At 49.8% G+C, this 22771-nt stretch overlaps 1 protein-coding gene across 1 annotated transcript in view; it reads right to left on the bottom strand.

Annotated features, from left to right (window-relative positions):
- LOC140372503 (phospholipid-transporting ATPase ABCA1-like) overlaps nt 1-20643 on the bottom strand; it is a 168017-nt gene extending 147374 nt beyond the window's left edge. The window contains 6 exon segments of the mRNA XM_072459614.1: nt 1420-1541; nt 9871-9989; nt 11453-11594; nt 15849-15942; nt 16765-16840; nt 20565-20643. Coding sequence (XP_072315715.1) covers nt 1420-1541; nt 9871-9989; nt 11453-11594; nt 15849-15942; nt 16765-16830 — 543 coding nt within the window. The 5' untranslated portion in view covers nt 16831-16840; nt 20565-20643.
- Nucleotides 20644-22771: the final 2128 nt, after the last annotated feature.

The raw sequence follows: 22771 nt of genomic DNA, 5'->3' as shown, positions 1-22771 counted from the left end.
CACTGACCCACACAGCAGAGGGGACAGGAAAGGAGCAGGATTGACCCACACAGCAGAGGGGACAGGAGAGGAGCAGGATTGACCCTCACAGCAGAGAGGACAGGAGAGGAGCAGGATTGACCCACATAGCAGAGGGGACAGGAGAGGAGCAGGATTGACCCTCACAGCAGAGAGGACAGGAGAGGAGCACACTGACCCACACAGCAGAGGGGACAGGAGAGGAGCAGGATTGACCCTCACAGCAGAGAGGACAGGAGAGGAGCACACTGACCCACACAGCAGAGGGGACAGGAGAGGAGCAGGATTGACCCACACAGCAGAGAGGACAGGAGAGGAGCACACTGACCCACACAGCAGAGGGGACAGGAGAGGAGCAGGATTGACCCACACAGCAGAGGGGACAGGAAAGGAGCAGGATTGACCCACACAGCAGAGGGGACAGGAGAGGAGCAGGATTGACCCTCACAGCAGAGAGGACAGGAGAGGAGCACACTGACCCACATAGCAGAGGGGACAGGAGAGGAGCACACTGACCCACATAGCAGAGGGGACAGGAGAGGAGCACACTGACCCACATAGCAGAGAGGACAGGAGAGGAGCAGGATTGACCCACATAGCAGAGGGGACAGGAGAGGAGCAGGATTGACCCTCACAGCAGAGAGGACAGGAGAGGAGCACACTGACCCACACAGCAGAGGGGACAGGAGAGGAGCAGGATTGACCCTCACAGCAGAGAGGACAGGAGAGGAGCACACTGACCCACACAGCAGAGGGGACAGGAGAGGAGCAGGATTGACCCACACAGCAGAGAGGACAGGAGAGGAGCACACTGACCCACACAGCAGAGGGGACAGGAGAGGAGCAGGATTGACCCACACAGCAGAGGGGACAGGAAAGGAGCAGGATTGACCCACACAGCAGAGGGGACAGGAGAGGAGCAGGATTGACCCTCACAGCAGAGAGGACAGGAGAGGAGCACACTGACCCACACAGCAGAGGGGACAGGAGAGGAGCAGGATTGACCCACACAGCAGAGGGGACAGGAAAGGAGCAGGATTGACCCACACAGCAGAGGGGACAGGAGAGGAGCAGGACTGATCCACGTGGAAATATAATTATCCTATTATTTGAAACAATTTTAAAAAGGTGGACTTTTCACAGATTCTAGTCTTCCAGGATCAGGTTGAACTCGGGTCCAGACCTGTCTTGGATCCACGCCTCGCCCGGCTCCACAGGCGCTTTTAGAGAAAAGAGAAGCAGGTGGGAGGAACACTATCAAGGATTACCTCACAACTGCAATTAGCCTTGATTATAGCGTATGTCCTAGAGGAGAGTTCTCAAGATAGATTCACTCTGCCAATGTGCCTTTTAGCAGAACACACGTACAGTGCCAGAGTAGCGGCGGTTTGGTAGTAGTACCTGGTTGAGGTTGACCGGAGCAGACAGGATCTGGTCCACAGTGGCCTGAGGTAAGGACGCGTTGATCTTCAGAAAGTGGCTCATGGTCTCCTCCTCCTGCAGGAAGTGCTTCAGAGGGAACCCTGGACCACACGAGGAGAGACCATCTCATCAAGTCCAAATGAAGAATTAACAAGCACAAAACAGGTCCTAAACCAGGACTAAACCAGGACTAAACCAAGACTAAACCAGGACTACATCAAGACTAAACCAAGACTACATCAAGACTAAACCAAGACTAAACCAGGACTACATCAAGACTAAACCAAGACTAAACCAGGACTAAACCAAGACTAAACCAAGACTAAACCAGGACTAAACCAGGACTAAACCAAGACTAAACCAAGACTAAACCAAGACTAAACCAAGACTACATCAAGACTAAAACCAAGACTAAACCAGGACTAAACAAAGACTACATCAAGACTAAACCAGAACTAAACCAGGACAAAACCAGGACAAAACCAGGACTAAATCAAGACTAAATCAGGACTAAACCAAGACTAAACCAGGACTACATCAAGACTAAACCAGAACTAAACCAGGACAAAACCAGGACAAAACCAGGACTAAATCAAGACTAAATCAGGACTAAACCAAGACTAAACCAGGACTACATCAAGACTAAACCAGAACTAAACCAGGACAAAACCAGGACAAAACCAGGACTAAATCAAGACTAAATCAGGACTACATCAAGACTAAAACCAAGACTAAACCAGGACTAAACCAAGACTACATCAAGACTACATCAAGACTAAACCAGAACTAAACCAGGACAAAACCAGGACAAAACCAGGACTAAATCAGGACTAAACCAAGACTAAACCAGGACTAAACAAAGACTAAACCAGGACTAAACCAAGACTACATCAAGACTAAACCAGTACTAAACCAAGACTACATCAAGACTAAACCAAGACTAAACCAGGACTAAACCAAGACTAAACCAAGACTACATCAAGACTAAACCAGGACTAAACCAAGACTAAACCAAGACTAAACCAAGACTAAACCAAGACTAAACCAAGACTAAACCAAGACTAAACCAGGACAAAACCAGGACTAAATAAAGACTATATCAAGACTAAACCGGGACTAAAGGCCTGGGATAGTCCTCGGTTCAGCAGGACTAAGTGGGACTGAATGATCCGATCTAACCAAAGACCTTACCTCGGGAGTGCATTGTTTTGCATGTATTTATTTATTTTTTTAGAAATTAGTTTCTAGTCCAATAGAAAAGCAATAATGGCTGTTGCTAAGCAGAGTTAAGAGTAAAGAGTTAAGAGTTGGCTCAGCCTCTGATTGGCCCAACAGCAGCTTCATTGTACTTGAGTATTTACTAGACTTTAAATCCCACAACCTTGTTACCAAACGGTTGTCTAGTCCTGGTTTGGACTGGATTAAGTCCATGTTAAGCACTTTGTTTAGACCTGGTTTAGTCTTGATTTATTTAATCAAAGCAGGCACTTTGCAGGAAGGTACGAGTTTGAGTGAAACATTCTTGTACTAGGCCTAGTAAAAGCAGTACTTTTGTAGTAATAATACTGCAGTTGTGAAGTTGTGAAGAGAGTAGAGTTGCAGTAGTTGTCCATGTACGAGTGCGTGGATGTCCCTCTGGTCCGCAGTATCACAGGAGTCTGGTTACAGCTCTTTGTCACACTCTTAGCCTCATTTAACTCCCACAAAAGAGTTTCAGAGTGAAACTGAGGCAGGACCAGAACAAATGTACAGGATCACAGTTTAAGACAAGGTTAGGAAAGGAGGAGGGGTGGAGAGAGGGGCCAAGGAAGGAAGAGAAGGAGAGGAGTTAGGGGAAGATGCGAAGAAAGGAGGTTAAAGCTCAGGTCCTAGCTCTGGTAGAGCAACAGACGTCACCCAAACATAACTCATAGTTTCATGATAAATCGTAGCTGAATTATACTCTTTATTCATTGGACCAAAATCCCCTCAGGGTGTGCCTCAAACCCCTTAAGATAAGATAAGATAATCCTTTATTGTCCACACATGGGGAAGTTTCGTTGTTACAATGCAGTAGATGCAGGGGGAAAGGACTGGTAACTTATAAGAAGTTTCAAAAAAACAAATACACTACAGACAGAGGAGACCGGCCTGCTCCAAAACGAACCAGAAACAAGCCACAGGATGTGGAGGGGACAACGAGGACAACAAAGGTAGACAGGGTTAGGAAGCAAGGTTAGGAGGGGAAGAGAAGGGCTTGGAAAGGAGGCGAGATGACAAGGGGAGGGACAATGACTACTGAGGCGTACTTAGGAGATGAGATTGGAAGGAGCAGAGGGGGGGAGGAAAGAGGAAGTGACTTAGTAAGGACATGAGGAGAGGAGGGAAGTAGGTGAGATTAAGAAACAAGGAAGGAGACGAGGAAGCAATCTTAAATACTGAAAGGTTTAGTCCAAGTGTAAACCTACTGTAACCTTACTCCTGGTTCAGTCCAAGTGTAGGCCTGCGTTAACCTTAGTCATGGTTCAGTCCAAGTGTAGGCCTACGTTAACCTTAGTCCTATATTGCCTTTGAAATAACCTTTTTCCACATGAGTTGTGCCCTATTATTCTCACAAACTCCAACTGAGGGTGAGGGAGTTTAGGACGACAGCTGAACAAACAAGCAGATTTACCCTCTTTACTGAGGGGCTAACCACTCTGCCACAGGAACACAGGGAGAACAGGAGACAGGCTTAGCCTCAGACAAGCCTCGAGTAAGACTAGAATTGTACAAATAAATCTGATGCGTTTATTTCCGTTACGCATGCGAAACGGAATCAAAATCTAATTAGCCTCACCTCAGATTAACTCAATTTTGTGTTTTGCCCATTGATTCACTCTGACTTTTTAGCAAGTTGTTCCCCTCGTAAGCAGCCACGGTCCCCCCTGTAAGCGGCCACGGCCCCCCCCGTAAGCAGCCACGACCCCCCCCCGTAAGCAGCCACGGCCCCCCCCCGTAAGCAGCCACGGCCCCCCCCCCGTAAGCAGCCACGGCCCCCCCCCGTAAGCAGCCACGGCCCCCCCCGTAAGCAGCCACGGTCCCCCCCGTAAAGCAGCCACGGTCCCCCCCGTAAGCAGCCTCGTTCCCCCCGTAAGCAGCCACGGTCCCCCCCGTAAGCAGCCACGGTCCCACCGTAAGCAGCCTCGGTCCCCACCGTAAGCAGCCTCGGTCCCCACCGTAAGCAGCCTCGGTCCCCACCGTAAGCAGCCTCGGTCCCCCCGTTCTTCCCCCCGTAAGCAGCCATGGTCCCCGCGTAAGCAGCCACGGTCCCCCCGTAAGCAGCCACGGTCCCCCCGTAAGCGCAGGCGACTGATGCAGTGAGATGATGTGGAAAGACAAATCCCGTGGTCATGGAAAAGATGTGAGTGTGTTTGAGAAGAGTCAAATCATTGACATCAATCATCAATCAGAGAAAACATCTGCAGAGAAGAATAAACTAATGTACTTTAGATCTGAACCCCACTCTGTCACTGAGCTACTGCCACCCCAATGTATGCTGTGATTAAAGCTGAAGGCGTTTCACCAAATATTAGAGCGTAGGCCCTTTTTCGGTCAGGATAGTGTAACAAACTCCTCTCCTTGAACCGACACCTTAACGTGGCGGAGGGGTTTGAGCGCCCGAATGGGAGCTATGTTGTCGGGGGCTTCAAGCCCCTGGTAGGGTCTCCCAAGGCAAACAGGTCCTAGGTGACGGGTCAGACAAAGATCGGTTCAGAAGCCCCCTATGATGAGTAAAAGAACAAGGCCGTTTACGTCGCCCGGATCGGCGTCACCGGGGCCCCATCCTGGAGCCAGGCCTGGGATGGGTGCTCGATGGCGAGCGCCTGGTGGCCGGGTCTTACCCCACGGAGCCCGGTCGGGCACAGCCCGAAGGAGCGACGTGGGGCCGCCCTCCCGTGGGCCACCACCCGCAGGAGGATCCATAAGGGGCCGGTGCAGAGAGATCTGGGCGGCAGTCGAGGGCAGGGGCCTCGGCGACCAGATCTCCAGACACAGAGACTAACTCTGGGGACATGGAATGTCACCTCGCTGGGGGGAAAGAGCCTGAGCTTGTGCGGGAGGTTGAGCGATACCGACTACGCACAGTTTGGGCTCTGGAACCCATCTCCTTGAGAGGGGCTGGACGCTCCACTTCTCTGGTGTTGCCCGCGGGGAGAGGCGGCGGGCTGGTGTGGGCTTGCTTATAGCCCCTCAGCTCAGCCGCCACGTGTTGGAGTTTACCCCAGTGAACGAGAGGGTCGCGTCCCTCCGCCTTCGGGTGGGGGACAGGTCTCTCACTGTTGTGGCGGCCTACGGGCCGAACAGCAGTGCAGAGTACCCGGCCTTCTTGGAGTCCTTGGGAGGGGTACTGGACAGTGCACCGACCGGGGACTCCGTTGTTCTACTGGGGGACTACAACGCCCACGTGGGCAATGGCAGTGACACCTGGGGAGGGGTGATCGGGAAGACACGGTTTGTCCATAACGAACACAATGTTCAAGCACAAGGGTGTTCATCAGTGCACATGGCACCAGGACACCCTAGGCCGGAGGTCAATGATCGACTTTGTTGTCGTGTCATCTGACCTCCGGCCGCGTGTCTTGGACACTCGGGTGAAGAGAGGGGCAGAGTTGTCAACCGATCACCACCTGGTGGTGAGTTGGATCCGCTGGCGGAGGAGGAAGCCGGACAGACTTGGCAGACCCAAGCGCATTGTGAGGGTCTGTTGGGAACGTCTTGTGGAGCCCCCTCTGTCAGTAGGGTATTCAACTCGCACCTCCGGGAGAGCTTCTCCCATGTCCCGGGGGAGGTTGGGGACATTGAGTCCGAGTGGACCATGTTCTCCGCCTCCATTGTTGATGCGGCTGCTCGGAGCTGTGGTCGCAAGGTCTCCGGTGCCTGTCGTGGCAGCAACCCCCGAACCCGGTGGTGGACACCGGAAGTAAGGGATGCTGTCAGACTGAAGAAGGAGGCCTATCAGGCCACTCTGGCTTGTGGGTCTCCGGAGGTCATCGATGGGTATCGGCAGGCCAAGCGAGCCGCGGCTCGTGCTGTCGCAGAGGCAAAAACCCGGGCCTGGGAGGAGTTCGGGGAGGCCATGGAGGAGGACTATCGGTCGGCACCAAAGAAATTCTGGCAAACCGTCCGGCGCCTCAGGAGGGGGAAGCAGTGTCTCACCAACACCGTTTACGGTGCGGGTCGAGGCCTGCTGACCTCGACTGGGGATGTCGTCGGACGGTGGAAGGAATACTTTGAGGATCTCCTTAATCCCTCAGTCACGTCTTCCGAAGAGGAAGTAGAGACCGGGGACTCAGAGGCTGGCTCATCCATCACCCAAGCTGAAGTCACTGAGGTTGTTCGCAAACTCCTCTGTGGCAGGGCTCCGGGGGTGGATGAGATCCGCCCTGAGTACCTAAAGTATCTGGATGTTGTAGGACTGTCTTGGTTGACACATCTCTGCAACATCGCGTGGCGGTCGGGGACCGTGCCTCTGGACTGGCAGACCGGGGTGGTGGTCCCTCTGTTCAAGAAGGGGGACCGGAGGGTGTGTTCCAACTAGAGAGGGATCACACTCCTCAGCCTCCCGGGAAAGGTCTATTCCAAGGTACTGGAGAGGAGAATCCGACCGATAGTCGAACCTCGGATTCAGGAGGAGCAGAGTGGTTTTCGTCCCGGTCGTGGAACACTGGACCAGCTCTAGACTCTCCATCGGGTGCTCGACGGTTCATGGGAGTTTGCCCAACCAGTCCACATGTGCTTTGTGGATCTTGAGAAGGCTTTCGACCGTGTCCCTCGGGGTGTCCTTTGGGGGGTGCTCCGGGAGTACGGGGTACGGGGCCCTTTGCTCAGGGCTGTCCGGTCCCTGTATGACCGGAGCAGGAGCTGTGTTCGGATGGCCGGCAGTAAGTCAGACCTGTTCCCAGTGCATGTTGGACTCCGCCAGGGCTGCCCTTTGTCACCGGTTCTGTTCATAATTTTTATGGACAGAATTTCTAGGCGCAGTCAGGGGTCGGAGGGTGTTCGGTTTGGGGACCACAGGATTCCATCTCTGCTGTTTGCAGACAATGTTGTCCTGATGGCTTTATCAAACCCGGACCTGCAACATGCACTGGGACGGTTTGCAGCAGAGTGTGAAGCGGCTGGGATGAGAATCAGCACCTCCAAATCCGAGGCCATGGTTCTCGACCGGAAAAAGGTGGCTTGCCCTCTCCAGGTGGGTGGGGTGTCCTTGCCCCAAGTGGAGGAGTTCAAGTATCTCGGGGTCTTGTTCACGAGTGAGGGAAGGATGGAGCGTGAGATCGACAGGCGGATCGGTGCAGCGGCTGCAGTGATGCAGTCGCTGCATCGGACCGTTGTGGTGAAGAGGGAGCTGAGCCGAAAGGCAAAGCTCTCTATTTACCGGTCGGTCTACGTTCCTACCCTCACCTATAGTAGAAAAAGCTTCAGTTGTAGTCATCTGGACTCAATAAAAGAACACTTTAAGACAAAAACTGGTTCACCCTAAGGACAAGTTGCCGACTCAAAAACAGAGCAATGTAGTTTATTCGATCCAATGCAGTGAAGAAAGCTGTAAAGAACTGTACATAGGTGAGACAAAACAGCCTCTACACAAGAGGCTTTATCAGCACAGAAGAAATACAAGTTCAGGACCACAGAGTGCCGTGCATCTCCATCTTGAAGCCTCTAATCACTCGTTTGAAGACGATGATGTGAAGGTTTTAAGCAGGGAGAAAAGATGGTTTGAAAGAGGAGTCAAGGAAGCTATTTTTGTTAAAAAAGAAAGACCTTCTTTAAACAGAAATGGAGGGCTAAGATTTAATCTTCCTGTTATTTATAATGGGATACTGAACCCCTGGAAAGGTAGAGGACCAGGACCAGGGCATGTAGATGCTAATCAGGTACTCAGGGTGGTTGAGCTAGGGTCTCACAAAGACAAAGAGGATTCTAATAGCCCATTAAAATTCTGAATAGGCTAGCTCGGTAGATACAAGGGGGGAGTTTCTGTTGAAACAAACAATTCTTTCTACTTCAGGAAGGTTCCTCCCAATGGGCGGGTCTTACCACAGAACAGTATTAATATCGGAGTTCTCGATCTAAATTCTTTTATTGACAATGACTCTTGGATGAGAGTCGAAACGTCTATTTTTTTCAAACGGAGTCCAGATGACTACAACTGAAGCTTTTTCTACTATGGAACACGCCTGGACGAATGAGGGATTACACCGACATACCCTCACCTATGGTCATGAGCTTTGGGTAGTGACCGAAAGAACAAGATCGCGGATACAAGCGGTCGAAATGAGTTTCCTCCGCCGTGTGGCTGGGCGCTCCCTTAGAGATAAGGTGAGGAGCTCGGCCACACGGGGGGAGCTCGGAGTAGAGCCGCTGCTCCTCCACGTCGAGAGGAGCCAGCTGAGGTGGCTCGGGCATCTGTTCCGGATGCCTCCTGGGCGCCTCCCTCGGGAGGTGTTTCAGGCATGTCCCACCAGGAAGAGGCCCCGGGGAAAACCCAGGACACGCTGGAGAGACTATGTCTCTCGGCTGGCCTGGGAACGCTTCGGGATCCCCCCGGAGGAGTTGGAGGAAGTGTCTGGGGAGAAGGAAGTCTGGGAGTCCCTGCTCAGACTGCTGCCCCCGCGACCCGGCCCCGGATAAGCGGCAGAAAATGGAATGGAATGGAGTGTAAAAAACCAGGCGTCAGTAGATTTGCATATGAACTATAATGCGTGACTCAGCATGTTAGGAGGGCAAACTGACCCAAAACCTCACCCTGTTGTGCCCTGCCTAAGTGTGCAAGATGACGGTGGGATGCGTGTAGAGTGGGAGAGAGTTTTTGTGTCCGGGGCTGTGCATAAGTGTGTGACTCAGGGTTTCATGCCTGTGCCTGTCCCAATGCGATGGAAAGGCGGGGCATCTGGATCACCTGAATGCACAGAGATGAGCAGCAACACGCACTGGCCCAGAAGCACCTACCCCCACGCAATATGCTAATGCTACAACAAGCCCAAATCAATGTAATGACACAAAACTGTCCCCGCCTGCCCTTAAAAACCTCCAAAACCAAAAGAGCACAGACTGGCCGGTGTGTGAGGCCGGTGTGTGAGGACGGTGTGTGAGGACGGTGTGTGAGGACGGTGTGTGAGGACGGTGTGTGAGGCCGGTGTGTGAGGCCGGTGTGTGAGGCCGGTGTGTGAGGACGGTGTGTGAGGACGGTGTGTGAGGACGGTGTGTGAGGACGGTGTGTGAGGACGGTGTGTGAGGCCGGTGTGTGAGGCCGGTGTGTGAGGCCGGTGTGTGAGGCCGGTGTGTGAGGCCGGTGGGTGAGGCCGGTGGGTGAGGCCGGTGGGTGAGGCCGGTGGGTGAGGCCGGTGGGTGAGGCCGGTGTGTGAGGCCGGTGTGTGAGGCCGGTGTGTGGCTGGTGTGACTGACCTGTCCTGCTCTCCTGCAGCCCGCGTAGGGCAGACGCCAGCTCCTTGAAGCCTTCCAGGTTCTTGTCGTTCTGGCTGTACAACAGGATCTTCTTGGCATCAGAGAAAAGTCGAGAAACTCTGACAAAAAGAAAACATTTCAATGGAATCTTTTAACTGTGCACATTTGGCAACAGTCCAAAGTTGTTACATCTGTTAGTTTTCAGTTTCATACTGAAGAAGAATTTTCCTGTGTATTCCTTATTGATTCAAAGTACTCAGCAGTTTTAACACCTGCTTCTACACTTATGAGTGGCTAATAGTACAAGGTTCTATCATTATACTTGCATGGGAATTTGGGAATTATTTTATGATTGTGAGAGGAACATGAGGCAAAAACAGGGAGATCAAAGTTCCAGAGTAGCACAGATTTAAGTCTGGCATAAGTTCCTGCTCCTTTTATGGGGACATATAACCCTTTTTTTTCAGTGAACCTGGAACAATATCTATAAATGTCTCTCCTGCAAACACTTGGAATGCAAAAGGACTAAAAGCCCTCCAAACTGGAATGCCTTTTTAATAGGCCGTGGCTGAAGAGCCGCGGCGCGGTCAAATGGCCGCGCAGTTTCAGGGACCGCTGCATTTCCCTTATAGCCCGTTATAGCCTCATGGCTGACCCTAACCTTAACCCGCGCGGCCGGCACAAAAATAACATGGCAGTTTCGGCCGCGCGCCGCGGCTCTGCAGACACTCCCTTTTTAATAAGCTTCTCGGAGGACTTCCGGTTATGGCGGCACGTTGAGTAGACGCACTTCACACCGCTGCAGCAAAATTTATCATTAAATTCATCGTTTGACCCACCTAGTCCAAAAGAATTTACTTACTTATTTATTTATTTTTATACGGCGAGCGCTGCGCTCACGGCGCGTACGGGGAGTGCGTACGGGGAGCACGGCGCACCGTCGCCAACGCGGCTGGTGCAGAAAAGTTGGAAAAGCTTTTTGGCGGCAAGACGCGGCGCAGCAAATGATCAAGAGATTTTGCTCTAGTAACGTGCTACGCACTGCCCGGAAGAAGGAAACAAAATAAACCCGCATGAGGTTTCGGCCAATCACAGAAGACGTGCGATTCTCACTGAGACAAAAGCGCGTGTTCTGCTTCTGTCATTCTGACATGTCTAAGGTCTAAACTCAATTGCAGTTGACAATTACAGGTTTTGACGAGTAACATTAGTTTCTCACTCTCTCATCCTCTTGAGACTATCTCAATGTGGTCATCTCACAGTTTGGGTTTAATGGGATGTGCCGTAGGGCCCCTAGGGCCCGTGGACCATGTGGATTGAGTAAACAAACATGCGCGACAGGTGACACTATTTGGAGAGTTCATAACTTCTAAATATAAAACGTACCAAAGAATGTTCAGGGATGTTCACTAGAGGTGAGCAGGGTCTATCAAGCTACTATCGTTTTAACAACGCGGTCCAGAGAGAGACAAAAAAACATTTTGAGATGATCCCTAAGTCCGGCGGGACCCACACTAAGCCACACACTAAGCTACACCCAGATTGGAGTCAGTGTACACCAGGCGTTAGGGACAGAACTTACATGGAGTGGTTGAAATTCCCGACAATCCCCGGAGACTCGCCCGGTGTGGGGCTTCGGAAACACGGGTTGTTGGCATTGCATAGAATCCCCTGTATCCACGGCAATGTCCCCGCCGACGGCATCGCCTTGTTCGGGAAGTGACCTGCAACATGCACACAGAGGACAGGATGAGCCCAGGGCCAGAGAGGGGCCCAGAGAGGGGCCAGAGAAGGAAAGTAAGTATTTGAACTCCATGCGATTTTGTACGTTTCTCTTAGAAATGATTGGTGGGGGTCTGAAATGTTCATTTTAGGTGCATTTAGACTATGAGAGACAGAAGAAGAAGAATCCGGAAAATCACATTGTATGATTTTTTTTCATATTTTATTTGTATGTTATTGCTGTACATTAGAATTTGAAAACCTGCCAATCAACAAGAATTCTGTCTCTCACAGACCGGTTGGTCGGTCTTTAAAAAGTTCACCTCTGCTCCACATATTAATCTGAATTAGCAGCAGCACCTGTTTGAGCTTGTTAGCTGCATAAAGACCCCTCCCACAATCAGTCAGATTCCAACTACTACCATGGGCCATACCAAAGAGCTGTCAAAAGACCCCGGAGACTAAACGGTCGACCTCCACAAGGCTGGAAAGAGCTACGGGGTGATTGGCAAGCAGCTTGTGATAAAAGATCAACTGTTGGAGCCATTGTTAGAACATAAAGATGACTGTCAATCTCTGATGAACATTTCAGACCCCTCCATAATTTGTGGGAGAACTTGCAAAATTGCAGGGTGTTCAAATACTTAGTTTCCTCACTGTATATCAGGACTAACACATAACTTAACCAGGACTAAACCAAATATCCTGGCTAAACCAGGTTTGAAATAGTCTAGGACTGAACGACCATTATTCCAGACCAGGATTTAAAACAGTAGATGAAACGGGCCTGAATCATGGTGAAAACTAATCCATATCTTAAAATCCTAATCCCGGTCTTAAAATCCTAATCCCGGTCTTAAAATCCTAATCCCGGTCTTAAAATCCTAATCCCGGTTTTAAAATCCTAATCCTGGTCTTAAAACTGGACTACATCCCAAACTAGTGTAAATCCTGTGGGTGAGGCGAATGGGGCCGGCGGTTGTGGGTGGGGCCATGGTGGAGGTGTCAGGACATGAACTGAGCATGTGCAGAACCATACAACAAAAGACCCAATGTGACCTGGACTCGACCTGGACTCGACCTGGACTCGACCTGGACTCGACCTGGACTCGACCTGGACTCGACCTGGACTCGACCTGGACTCGACCTGGACTCGACCTGGACTCGACCTGGACTCGACAACAGTAGTTCTACACAGTAGACCAGGCCTAGACCAGGCCTAGATGGTCTCTAGGTATAAAATGGTCTCGGGTATAAAAAATAGAGCAGCACCAGGAATAAAACTAGAACTAATCCAGGAGTCTGGCCTGAACCTGGACTAACCCCCCCCCAAAAAACATAGGGAATTTGGCAAGAAAAATGTGTCAGAAAGGAAACGCAGTGCCAACTAGGTACAGCGTCCTCGCTCCACGTCTCCTTGTGTCCTCGCTCCTTGTGTACTCGCCCCACGTCTCCTTGTGTCCTCGCCCCACGTCTCCTTGTGTCCTCGCCCCACGTCTCCTTGTGTGCTAGATCCACGTCTCCTTGTGTCCTCGCTCCTTGTGTCCTCGCCCCACGTCTCCTTGTGTGCTAGATCCACGTCTCCTTGTGTCCTCGCTCCTTGTGTCCTCGCCCCACGTCTCCTTGTGTCCTCGCCCCACGTCTCCTTGTGTGCTAGATCCACGTCTCCTTGTGTCCTCGCCCCACGTCTCCTTGTGTCCTCGCCCCACGTCTCCTTGTGTCCTCGCCCCACGTCTCCTTGTGTCCTCGCCCCACGTCTCCTTGTGTCCTCGCCCCACGTCTCCTTGTGTCCAAGCTCCTCGTCTCCTTGTGTCCTAGCTCCTCGTCGCCTTGTGTCCTAGCTCCTCGTCTCCTTGTGTCCTAGCTCCTCGTCTCCTTGTGTCCTGTCTCCTTGTGTCCTGTCTCCTTGTGTCCTGTCTCCTTGAGTAATAGCTCCTCGTCTCCTTGTGCCCTAGCTCCTCGTCTCCTTGTGTCCTGTCTGCTCGTCTCCTTGTGTCCTGTCTCCTTGTGTCCTGTCGTCTCGTCTCCTTGTGTAATAGCTCCTCGCCTCCTTGAGTAATAGCTCCTCGTCTCCTTGTGTCCTAGCTCCTCGTCTCCTTGTGTCCTGTCTGCTCGTCTCCTTGTGTCCTGTCTCCTTGTGTCCTGTCGTCTCGTCTCCTTGTGTAATAGCTCTTCGCCTCCTTGAGTAATAGCTCCTCGTCTCCTTGACTCCTAGCTCCACGTCTCCTTGACTCCTAGCTCCACATCTCCTTGACTCCTAGCTCCACATCTCCTTGACTCCTAGCTCCACATCTCCTTGACTCCTAGCTCCACATCTCCTTGACTCCTAGCTCCACATCTCCTTGTGTCCTAGCTCCTCGTCTCCTTGACTCCTAGCTCCACATCTCCTTGACTCCTAGCTCCACATCTCCTTGTGTCCTAGCTCCTCGCCTCCTTGAGTAATAGCTCCTCGTCTCCTTGACTCCTAGCTCCACATCTCCTTGTGTCCTAGCTCCTCGTCTCCTTGACTCCTAGCTCCACATCTCCTTGACTCCTAGCTCCACATCTCCTTGTGTCCTAGCTCCTCGCCTCCTTGAGTAATAGCTCCTCGTCTCCTTGACTCCTAGCTCCACATCTCTTTGTGTCCTAGCTCCACATCTCCTTGTGTCCTAGCTCCACATCTCCTTGTGTCCTAGCTCCTCGTCCCCTTGCTCTCTAAAGTGAACCTGGAGGCGGTGGATTTTGCTCAGATTCCAAACATGTCACAACAGGTTCAAGTATGACTGTAGTGCGTTCACCGGCCAGAAGACCAAACCAAGCCTTAGTGAGCTCTAGAATTAGTTCAGTTTTTAGGAATTGCCAAGTTCTACACTTCTGAACCTCCAGACTGCATTCAAGGACATTTGTATTCTGGTACTGAGGACCGTGTGTTTTGTTATTTAACTTTTTTGTTACTTTTAGCTTTTAACACTGGTGTAAAGGGATATCCATGAATTAGGACGTGCATTGTATCATGTTCTGCGTATTGGGATTCGTATCGTGAGGTACAAGGCAATATACCAAGCCCTAGTTTGATGTCTGTAATAAAACCTTAAGGTGACTATTTCTGAAGTTATTTTTTAAAAATAAAAATGTTTCATAACTCACAATTCTAGGTGTGGTCTGCGGAGCCTTTATAAAACTTGAACAACTTTTGATTTGTGCCATGCCTCACCTGGTCTTGTTTAATTCCCTCTCATACGGTTGGTACAATACATATGTGATGCTCGTCCTAGGTACTTTTGAATTGGTCGGTGCCCCTCGGAGCACTCGATGCCCTACTCACAGGGCGTAATGGGAGCGGTGGCACTGTAAACTTCCGCCTGTGCTATATGCGCTGGTCCTATTCACCTTATTCCAGAAGCCTGTCCGGGCGCCACCATACGACGTAATCCTTCTTCCAATTGTATTAGTGAACATAGGGCTGCCAACCTCCAGAGAAAATAAGTTCTACATGGACTAAAAATCCGTTTTTGGGCCGTCCAGGGAATCTGTGCATTGTTGACTTGTTGGTCACATGAACATTGGATATTTTACACAAATCAATCTACTTCATAGAATGTTTTAGCAGTCAGACCCTTCCCTCTTTCTCTATTTAAAGCAATGGAGTTTCCACTGGACTGGAAGTGCAATTACAACGGCAGTACCAATCACGAGGGAAAGGTGGGCAGGGCGGAATAAGGTCAATAGTAAGTGTGAGGGAGATGTACAGAGGTTTTACCTGCTGTAGAGGCAAAAGTGATGTAAAGTTGCAATCGGCAGCTCTGATTCATATTCATGTAAATATACGTGGTTCAAGTGCTTGTACCCTCACCGTGGACTGTAGTGACATTTAAATCAGCCGCCAACACCCCTACACACCTGCTCCAGAATGCCACAGAAGCAGTGAAGAGACCATCTGTTTTAGCTGTCTCGGAGCGTCCGTTCTCTGCGTGTCAGACTGGGGCAGTGGGAAAAAGACCAAAGACTACACTTCACAAGGCTGAACTAGTACTACAGCAGCACTAAAGAGAGAGAGAGGGAGAGACTATCGCATTTTCGTCCCGTGGGCTTTACTGGACAGGGCAGTGCACCTTGGGGGATGAGATTGGGAAAGTATGCAGCAAATTGCCGGTGCTAGATTGGAACTCCTGCTACTGTAGTCTGTCCAAATGGGAGGCATGTGTGCCATCCACTCTGCCACAGAGTGGCACTAATGAACAGTATTGTATTTAATAAAGATTATGGTAGACACTCACATTCATGCTGCTCGTAGGGAGGGTAGTTGAGTCGGACGGCGATGAGGATGAAGAAGATGAAGAGCGGCCACAGGATCTCAACCAGCAGCTGTAACTGAGTGCGCACACGCACACGCACACACACACACACACAAGCACACACACACACACAGAGCAGCAAAACATGATCAGAATAAGCAGTCTAATTTCTACATTTATGGTTGGTAGCAAGCGCTTGTGTCCTCTATAAAAGACAATAGTGAAACCGGGCATTAGGCCTAAACCAGGGTTTAAGCAGGACCAGGTATTAACCTAAACCAGGGTTTTACCAGGACCAGGAGTAGGCCTAAACCAGGGTTGGACCAACTAAAGGATCTGTGCACAAAGCTTGGTCTCTGACAGGAAGTGGCTCGTTATGAGACATGAATATTTGATTAGAATTGATCGACGCTGACACTCTCAGCCATAAAACTACAAACCTACAACTAGAGCTGCTGTAGATCCTGAGACTTTACACCTTAGACTTTGACTTGGTCCTGGTTAAGACCGGGTTCAGGTCCTGGTTTCGTCCTTGTCAAGTACTGGTTTAGATCTGTGAAGGTTTTATTTGGTCCAGCTCGTGTTTATCATGATTTATCTGCAGATAAGTGTCACTGCGTGCACCTCAGCACTATCTGTGTTATCAACTGGACCAGGACCGGACCAGGACCGGACCAGGACCGGACCAGGACCAAGACCAGGTCCCGGTCCCGGACCCGGACCAGGACCCAGACAAGGTCTGGACTTAATCAGGTATAAATAAGGACTAAATGTGGAGAAGACTAGTCTTGGGTTTAGTCCCAGTTGTGGTGTGGACACAGGCTGAATGTGGAGGGTCAGTGAGGGTCAGTGAGGACGAGCATAGAACCCTCCACCTGGTGTTGCTGTGTGTTCTTACGGTCTGTCGTCGTCTGTAAGTGAAGTTCTTCCACAGCAACAGTCCCAGCTGAGTCCAGGCCGACATCCTTCAGGGCCTGAAACAAAAGCACACGTGTTTAAATGGATTGAAGCAGTCAAATGTAGTTGTGCACATGTGCATCCGACTGCGCCTCTTGACACAGATATGAGTGCGGTTCATTCAGTCCATGTGTCGTGTGATTTTGAGGTTTAGTCTGCTTAATCCATGATATTCAAATGAACTCTCTCTGTGGTCATGATTGGCCATTAAAGCCACGTTTCGACTGGCCCTGGGCCCCAGACCAGTTGACTTTAGAGCGCTGTGGAACGGTCTACACAACATTACATGAGCAGCTGTTGTCACCCAAACAAGGCTTTCTTAATGATTAAAACCTAAATTGTACTGGAATTACACTTCAATCATGAGGTTGATCAACAATTCACAAAAAGAAAGTATTTTTGTCGCATTCAAAATACAAACTGAACCGAACTCAAAGTTCTGTAGAGGCGCTGTGTACATGATCAGCCAAAGGGAGGACTTAGTTTACTTAATTACTTTACTAGAATGTGTTCCTTATATTTCTATTTGGATCAGTTGGTTGGATGTATGAAGTTATTAGAGCAGAATGGATTTATAAATAAGTGCTTTGTGGATAAACATGAAATTTCATACATTTTATCATCCAGAGAGTGTGTGTGTGTGTGTGTGTGTGTGTGTGTGTGTGTGTGTGTGTGTTTTAAGTGCCTTAAAGGTCAAAAAGCGCTATACAAATCTGACTTTTTCATATGAATCTTCTCTTAAAGTCCTTTCACAGACACGATCACATCTTTGGATTTGAAAAAAGGCCCCACTTTCTGAGGCTGTTGTGAACAAATGATTTGATGTTTTTGTGTTGTATTTGTGAGAGAGAAGATGTTGAACTTTTGTTTCAATCAGATTGGCCCAATAATTCCAGAGATATGAACAGAGTACAAATACACAAGTGAGTGCGAGTCCCTGAATGGCTCATGATGCATTCATCGCAGGTAAAGGGTCATCCAACGCAGCGCTCTGGATTCAAAGGTCACTTATCTGGACTTTTATCAGGGATAAGGATAAAGAAAGGAAGCAAGGGAAGGATGCAAGGAAGTACCAAAGGAACTAGGCCTACCACTAACCAAACTAAAAAACAGCAAAAGTCAAGTCTGCTTTAGTCCCGCTTTAGTCCCGCTTTAGTCCCGCTTTAGTCCCGCTTTAGTCCCGCTTTAGTCCCGCTTTAGTCCCGCTTTAGTCCCGCTTTAGTCCCGCTTTAGTCCCGCTTTAGTCCCGCTTTAGTCCCGCTTTAGTCCCGCTTTAGTCCCGCTTTAGTCCCGCTTTAGACCCGCTTTAGACCCGCTTTAGACCCGCTTTAGACCCGCTTTAGACCCGCTTTAGTCCCGCTTTAGTCCCGCTTTGGACCCGCTTTGGACTAGGGTTGTGTTCAAAATATCGATACGGCGATATATCGTCACGTACTCCGTATCGATATGTGTATCAATATTGAGTCACAGTATCGATATTTTTTGGGGGCACGTAGGCTTTAAACGAGATGGAATAGTATTTTTTATATGGTGTTTGTGCTGCACTCCTCTGGGCCGAGGTAAGAAGGAGCTGTGGACCTGATCAGAAGCTCCTCTGGGCCGAGGTGAGAAGGAGCTGTGGACCTGATCAGAAGCTCCTCTGGGCCGAGGTGAGAAGGAGCTGTGGACCTGATCAGAAGCTCCTCTGGGCCGAGGGGAGAAGGAGCTGTGGACCTGATCAGAAGCTCCTCTGGGCCGAGGTGAGAAGGAGCTGTGGACCTGATCAGAAGCTCCTCTGGGCCGAGGTGAGAAGGAGCTGTGGACCTGATCAGAAGCTCCTCTGGGCCGAGGGGAGAAGGAGCTGTGGACCTGATCAGAAGCTCCTCTGGGCCGAGGTGAGAAGGAGCTGTGGACCTGATCAGAAGCTCCTCTGGGCCGAGGTGAGAAGGAGCTGTGGACCTGATCAGAAGCTCCTCTGGGCCGAGGTAAGAAGGAGCTGTGGACCTGATCAGAAGCTCCTCTGGGCCGAGGTGAGAAGGAGCTGTGGACCTGATCAGAAGCTCCTCTGGGCCGAGGTGAGAAGGAGCTGTGGACCTGATCAGAAGCTCCTCTGAGCCGAGGTGAGAAGGAGCTGTGGACCTGATCAGAAGCTCCTCTGGGCCGAGGTGAGAAGGAGCTGTGGACCTGATCAGAAGCTCCTCTGGGCCGAGGTGAGAAGGAGCTGTGGACCTGATCAGAAGCTCCTCTGGGCCGAGGTGAGACGGAGCTGTGGACCTGATCAGAAGCTCCTCTGGGCCGAGGTGAGAAGGAGCTGTGGACCTGATCAGAAGCTCCTCTGGGCCGAGGTGAGAAGGAGCTGTGGACCTGATCAGAAGCTCCTCTGAGCCGAGGTGAGAAGGAGCTGTGGACCTGATCAGAAGCTCCTCTGGGCCGAGGGGAGAAGGAGCTGTGGACCTGATCAGAAGCTCCTCTGGGCCGAGGTGAGGAGGAGCTGTGGACCTGATCAGAAGCTCCTCTGGGCCGAGGTGAGAAGGAGCTGTGGACCTGATCAGAAGCTCCTCTGGGCCGAGGTGAGAAGGAGCTGTGGACCTGATCAGAAGCTGATCTATGCAGAAGATGCTGCTGCAGCATGTTCAGACCATGATAATTGTTTGGCCAGAAACATGCAATACTTTACTAGAATGTATTCCTTATACTTCTATTTGGATCAGTTGGTTGGATGTATGAAGTTATTAGAGCAGAATGGATTTATAAGTAAGTGCTTTATGGATAAACATGACATTTTATACATTTTCTTATCCAGAGTAAAAACATTATCCATTTGGTACATTTTTAAGACCCTTTTTTTCAAAAATGTATCGGGATACGATATGTATCCCGAGGGTCTTGGCAATACCCAGCCCTACTTTAGTCCCGCTTTAGTCCCGCTTTAGTCCCGCTTTAGTCCCGCTTTAGTCCCGCTTTAGTCCCGCTTTAGTCCCGCTTTAGTCCCGCATTGGACCCGCATTGGACCCGCATTAGACCCGCATTGGACCCGCAATAAGATAAGATATTCCTTTATTGTCCACACATTTGAAATTTCGTTGTTACAACGCAGTAGATACAGAGAAAAAGACAGATAGCTTAAAGGACGTTTTTTGAAAAAACACTCTTAATAGAAGAACTCTTATTAACAAAACTCCTCTCATTAGTCCCTCATTAGTCCCGCTTTTGTCTCGCTTTACAGTCCACTCTACAGTAGTACGTGTTGCTTTTGACTGGTGTCAATAATCCGGACCTTTCCACAGTCTGAGCGGAGCCTGACTCACACTAAACTAATCACTATTGATTAAACACCAGCATCAGCAAGTCAGCCTGGCCCAGGCTCAAATCTGCTCCACTTTAGACCAACTTATCCTGGTTCAGACCTGGTTCAGTCCTGGTCCAGACCTTTTGTTATCTAAATGTCTCTCTTTCTCCTCACATTGCGCCTCCTCCTCGCGTCCGGGGTTTTCAGAACTTTTATCTGCCAATGGACCGGGTTCTTTCTTTTCCTTAAGCCTATATTGAGTTTTGTTTTAAGTGTCTTGTGGAAGGAAATGCCGTGTCCGCGCACATCTCCGCGTTGGGTTCGCGTCCCTCCGTAAGATTCACAACTCAAATACCAACAGTAAACAACCACTGTACTTTCCCCCAAATCCCGTTCCCCCGGGACAGCGCGTGTTAGTCCCCCGGTGTGTGTGTTCCTGCCCGGTGTGTGTCCGTGCAGAGTATGGGTCCTACCGTGCCGCTCGTTCCGCCGCTTCGGTGCATCTGCGGTGGCCCCGGGGCTGCGCGACTCTACACGCACACGCGTGCGCTCACAACGGGAAGTAAGACTTCCGGTTGGACCTTCAAAAGAAAACGTAAGAAACGTCTGTCTGTGTCTGTGCGTGTGCGTGTGTGTGTGCGTGTGTGCACGCTCAGGATATCACTGTCAAGAGCGGGATTCGAACCGCTGACCTTCGGCCCTGTGCCACAGAGCTCCTGCTGCCCACAGCACTATGGGCCGGTTGTTTTAAGTGTTCTTTATAAATAATCTTGACCATTCTTTATTGACATTTGGATTTAATAATGCCACTGTCTTGTTATAAAAGGGCTCCTCATATGTGTATCAGACTCCGGTCCAGAGAAACGTTATCACAATACGTCTGAATTAGCCAATTAGTCATTGTAGGCTGTAATTATTTATTTATATTATTATATAGGTATATATATAGGTCTGTATATTAACTTAATGTTGCACAATTTCCAAAATAACTCAATGTATGTAAGAAATAACAGGGCTATATAGTACTGTGCTTAGAAGCGTTATTGTTGTTTTATTTTGAAGGCCAGGACGTGCTCATGCGGTGTCCGGTGTGAACAGCTGTTTGGGGATCACTCCCGGTCATCAGGCGAGGAGGCATGAGGGAAGGGTGCTGAGATAAAGTCATGTTCATCATCTTCCCTTTTTCAGGTTGTCCTGAAAAGAGAAAGAGGCACAGAAAGCACAAAGTGGAAATGTGCAGTGAAAATATGGGTCACCAAAGGTCAAATAGCATATTGGCACAGGAATGAGATCACTATTTTAATGTTATCACCATATTGAACAGCCTTAATACACTTTATTCCTGAATATTCTTTATCTAGAAGCAATAAAATGGAATAACTGATTTGTTAAAGAGTGTCCCATCGTTGAAAAGCTTTCAAAAGTAGGTGTTGCCCAGTGGTCCAGTGGATATGGCTCAGTAAGTAAGTAAGTGAACGTTATTTGTTTAGCACCTTTCACAGACAGAAGTCACAAAGTGCTTCACAAAAACATAGAATAAAATAACTAGTTAATGTGCAATGGCTGAAGCCATTGCGAGTGTCTGCATTCTTGCGTAAAAGTACTACATGTGTGTAGTAAAGACTTTATTCTTGTTAGGCTCGAGCCTTATTCCTATTCTTCATGTTCATACTAGGGCATTTTTGACCCCCTGAACATGGATGAAAGTCACACATGGGACATAGACGCAGGGCCGGCCCAACCTATAAGCAAACTAAGCAGCCGCTTGGGGCCCCGAGGCTTTAATAGGGCCCCCAATCTGGCAACCCGATTTATGCGAAGTGCAAGCGCAGCGTGCGCCACTGGTGTAGTAGCGCTGCTAGCGCTGCAGCGCGGCAGCGCACACAACTGTAACATATAAACGCACAAACCGCATTTATTTGTAATGACAATCTGGCAACCAAGGCACCAAAGCTGCGCTGATTGGGCAACTTCATTGTGCGCGAGCAGAACGAGAGCAAAACATAAACACAACAGAACGTGGTCATCATGTCCAGAAGAATTTCTCCCCGGTGTGGAAAAACTAAAGAAGAAACGACTTGACGATGTAAAAACTGCAAACTCAACAACACTCTCCAGGTATTGAACTTGTTTTACAAAGTGACGGTTAATGCTGCTGTTTCAAAGTACATGAGTTCGCTCAGGCTGGTGGCGAGACGAGAGCTCTGGGCCCCGCACATACCTGTGTCAGCGAGCACCGCGCGTAACATGAATGAAGGATATTAAGTCTGAATGAAGGATATTAAGCATAATATTAACACCAGAGATTCATGACACCAGCCCGGTAGTGTTAGCAGCAGGTGAGGGCGCTGAGGTGGCGTCTATGCCCCGGGTCACTGCGGTCCGGATCCGGACATAAGCGTCGTCTCGTCTCTCTTTCTCTCCCTCCCCAAACACGCTGCCTGTACATCACCATGTGTGAGATCAATCGTGACTCAAGATGTCTGTTTTACTTTGACTTCTTAAGAAATAAGAGCAACGCAGACAAATGAGAGGAACATAAAGGTTTATGCGTGTAAGGTCCATCAGCCAATCACATCGCAGCATTGTTTCACGCAGAGGAGTCCAGTGTGTGATGTTCAGATCAGAACAAACATTTACATTCTAATCAACTTTTAATAGCGCAATAAAACATTTCAAT

This window comes from Eucyclogobius newberryi, unplaced genomic scaffold (assembly GCF_026437365.1).
Source record: "Eucyclogobius newberryi isolate DKJ021-1_F unplaced genomic scaffold, fEucNew1.0.hap1 SCAF_24, whole genome shotgun sequence".
Taxonomy (NCBI): Eukaryota; Metazoa; Chordata; class Actinopteri; order Gobiiformes; family Gobiidae; genus Eucyclogobius; species Eucyclogobius newberryi.
This window is presented reverse-complemented; position numbering and strand designations above follow the sequence as displayed.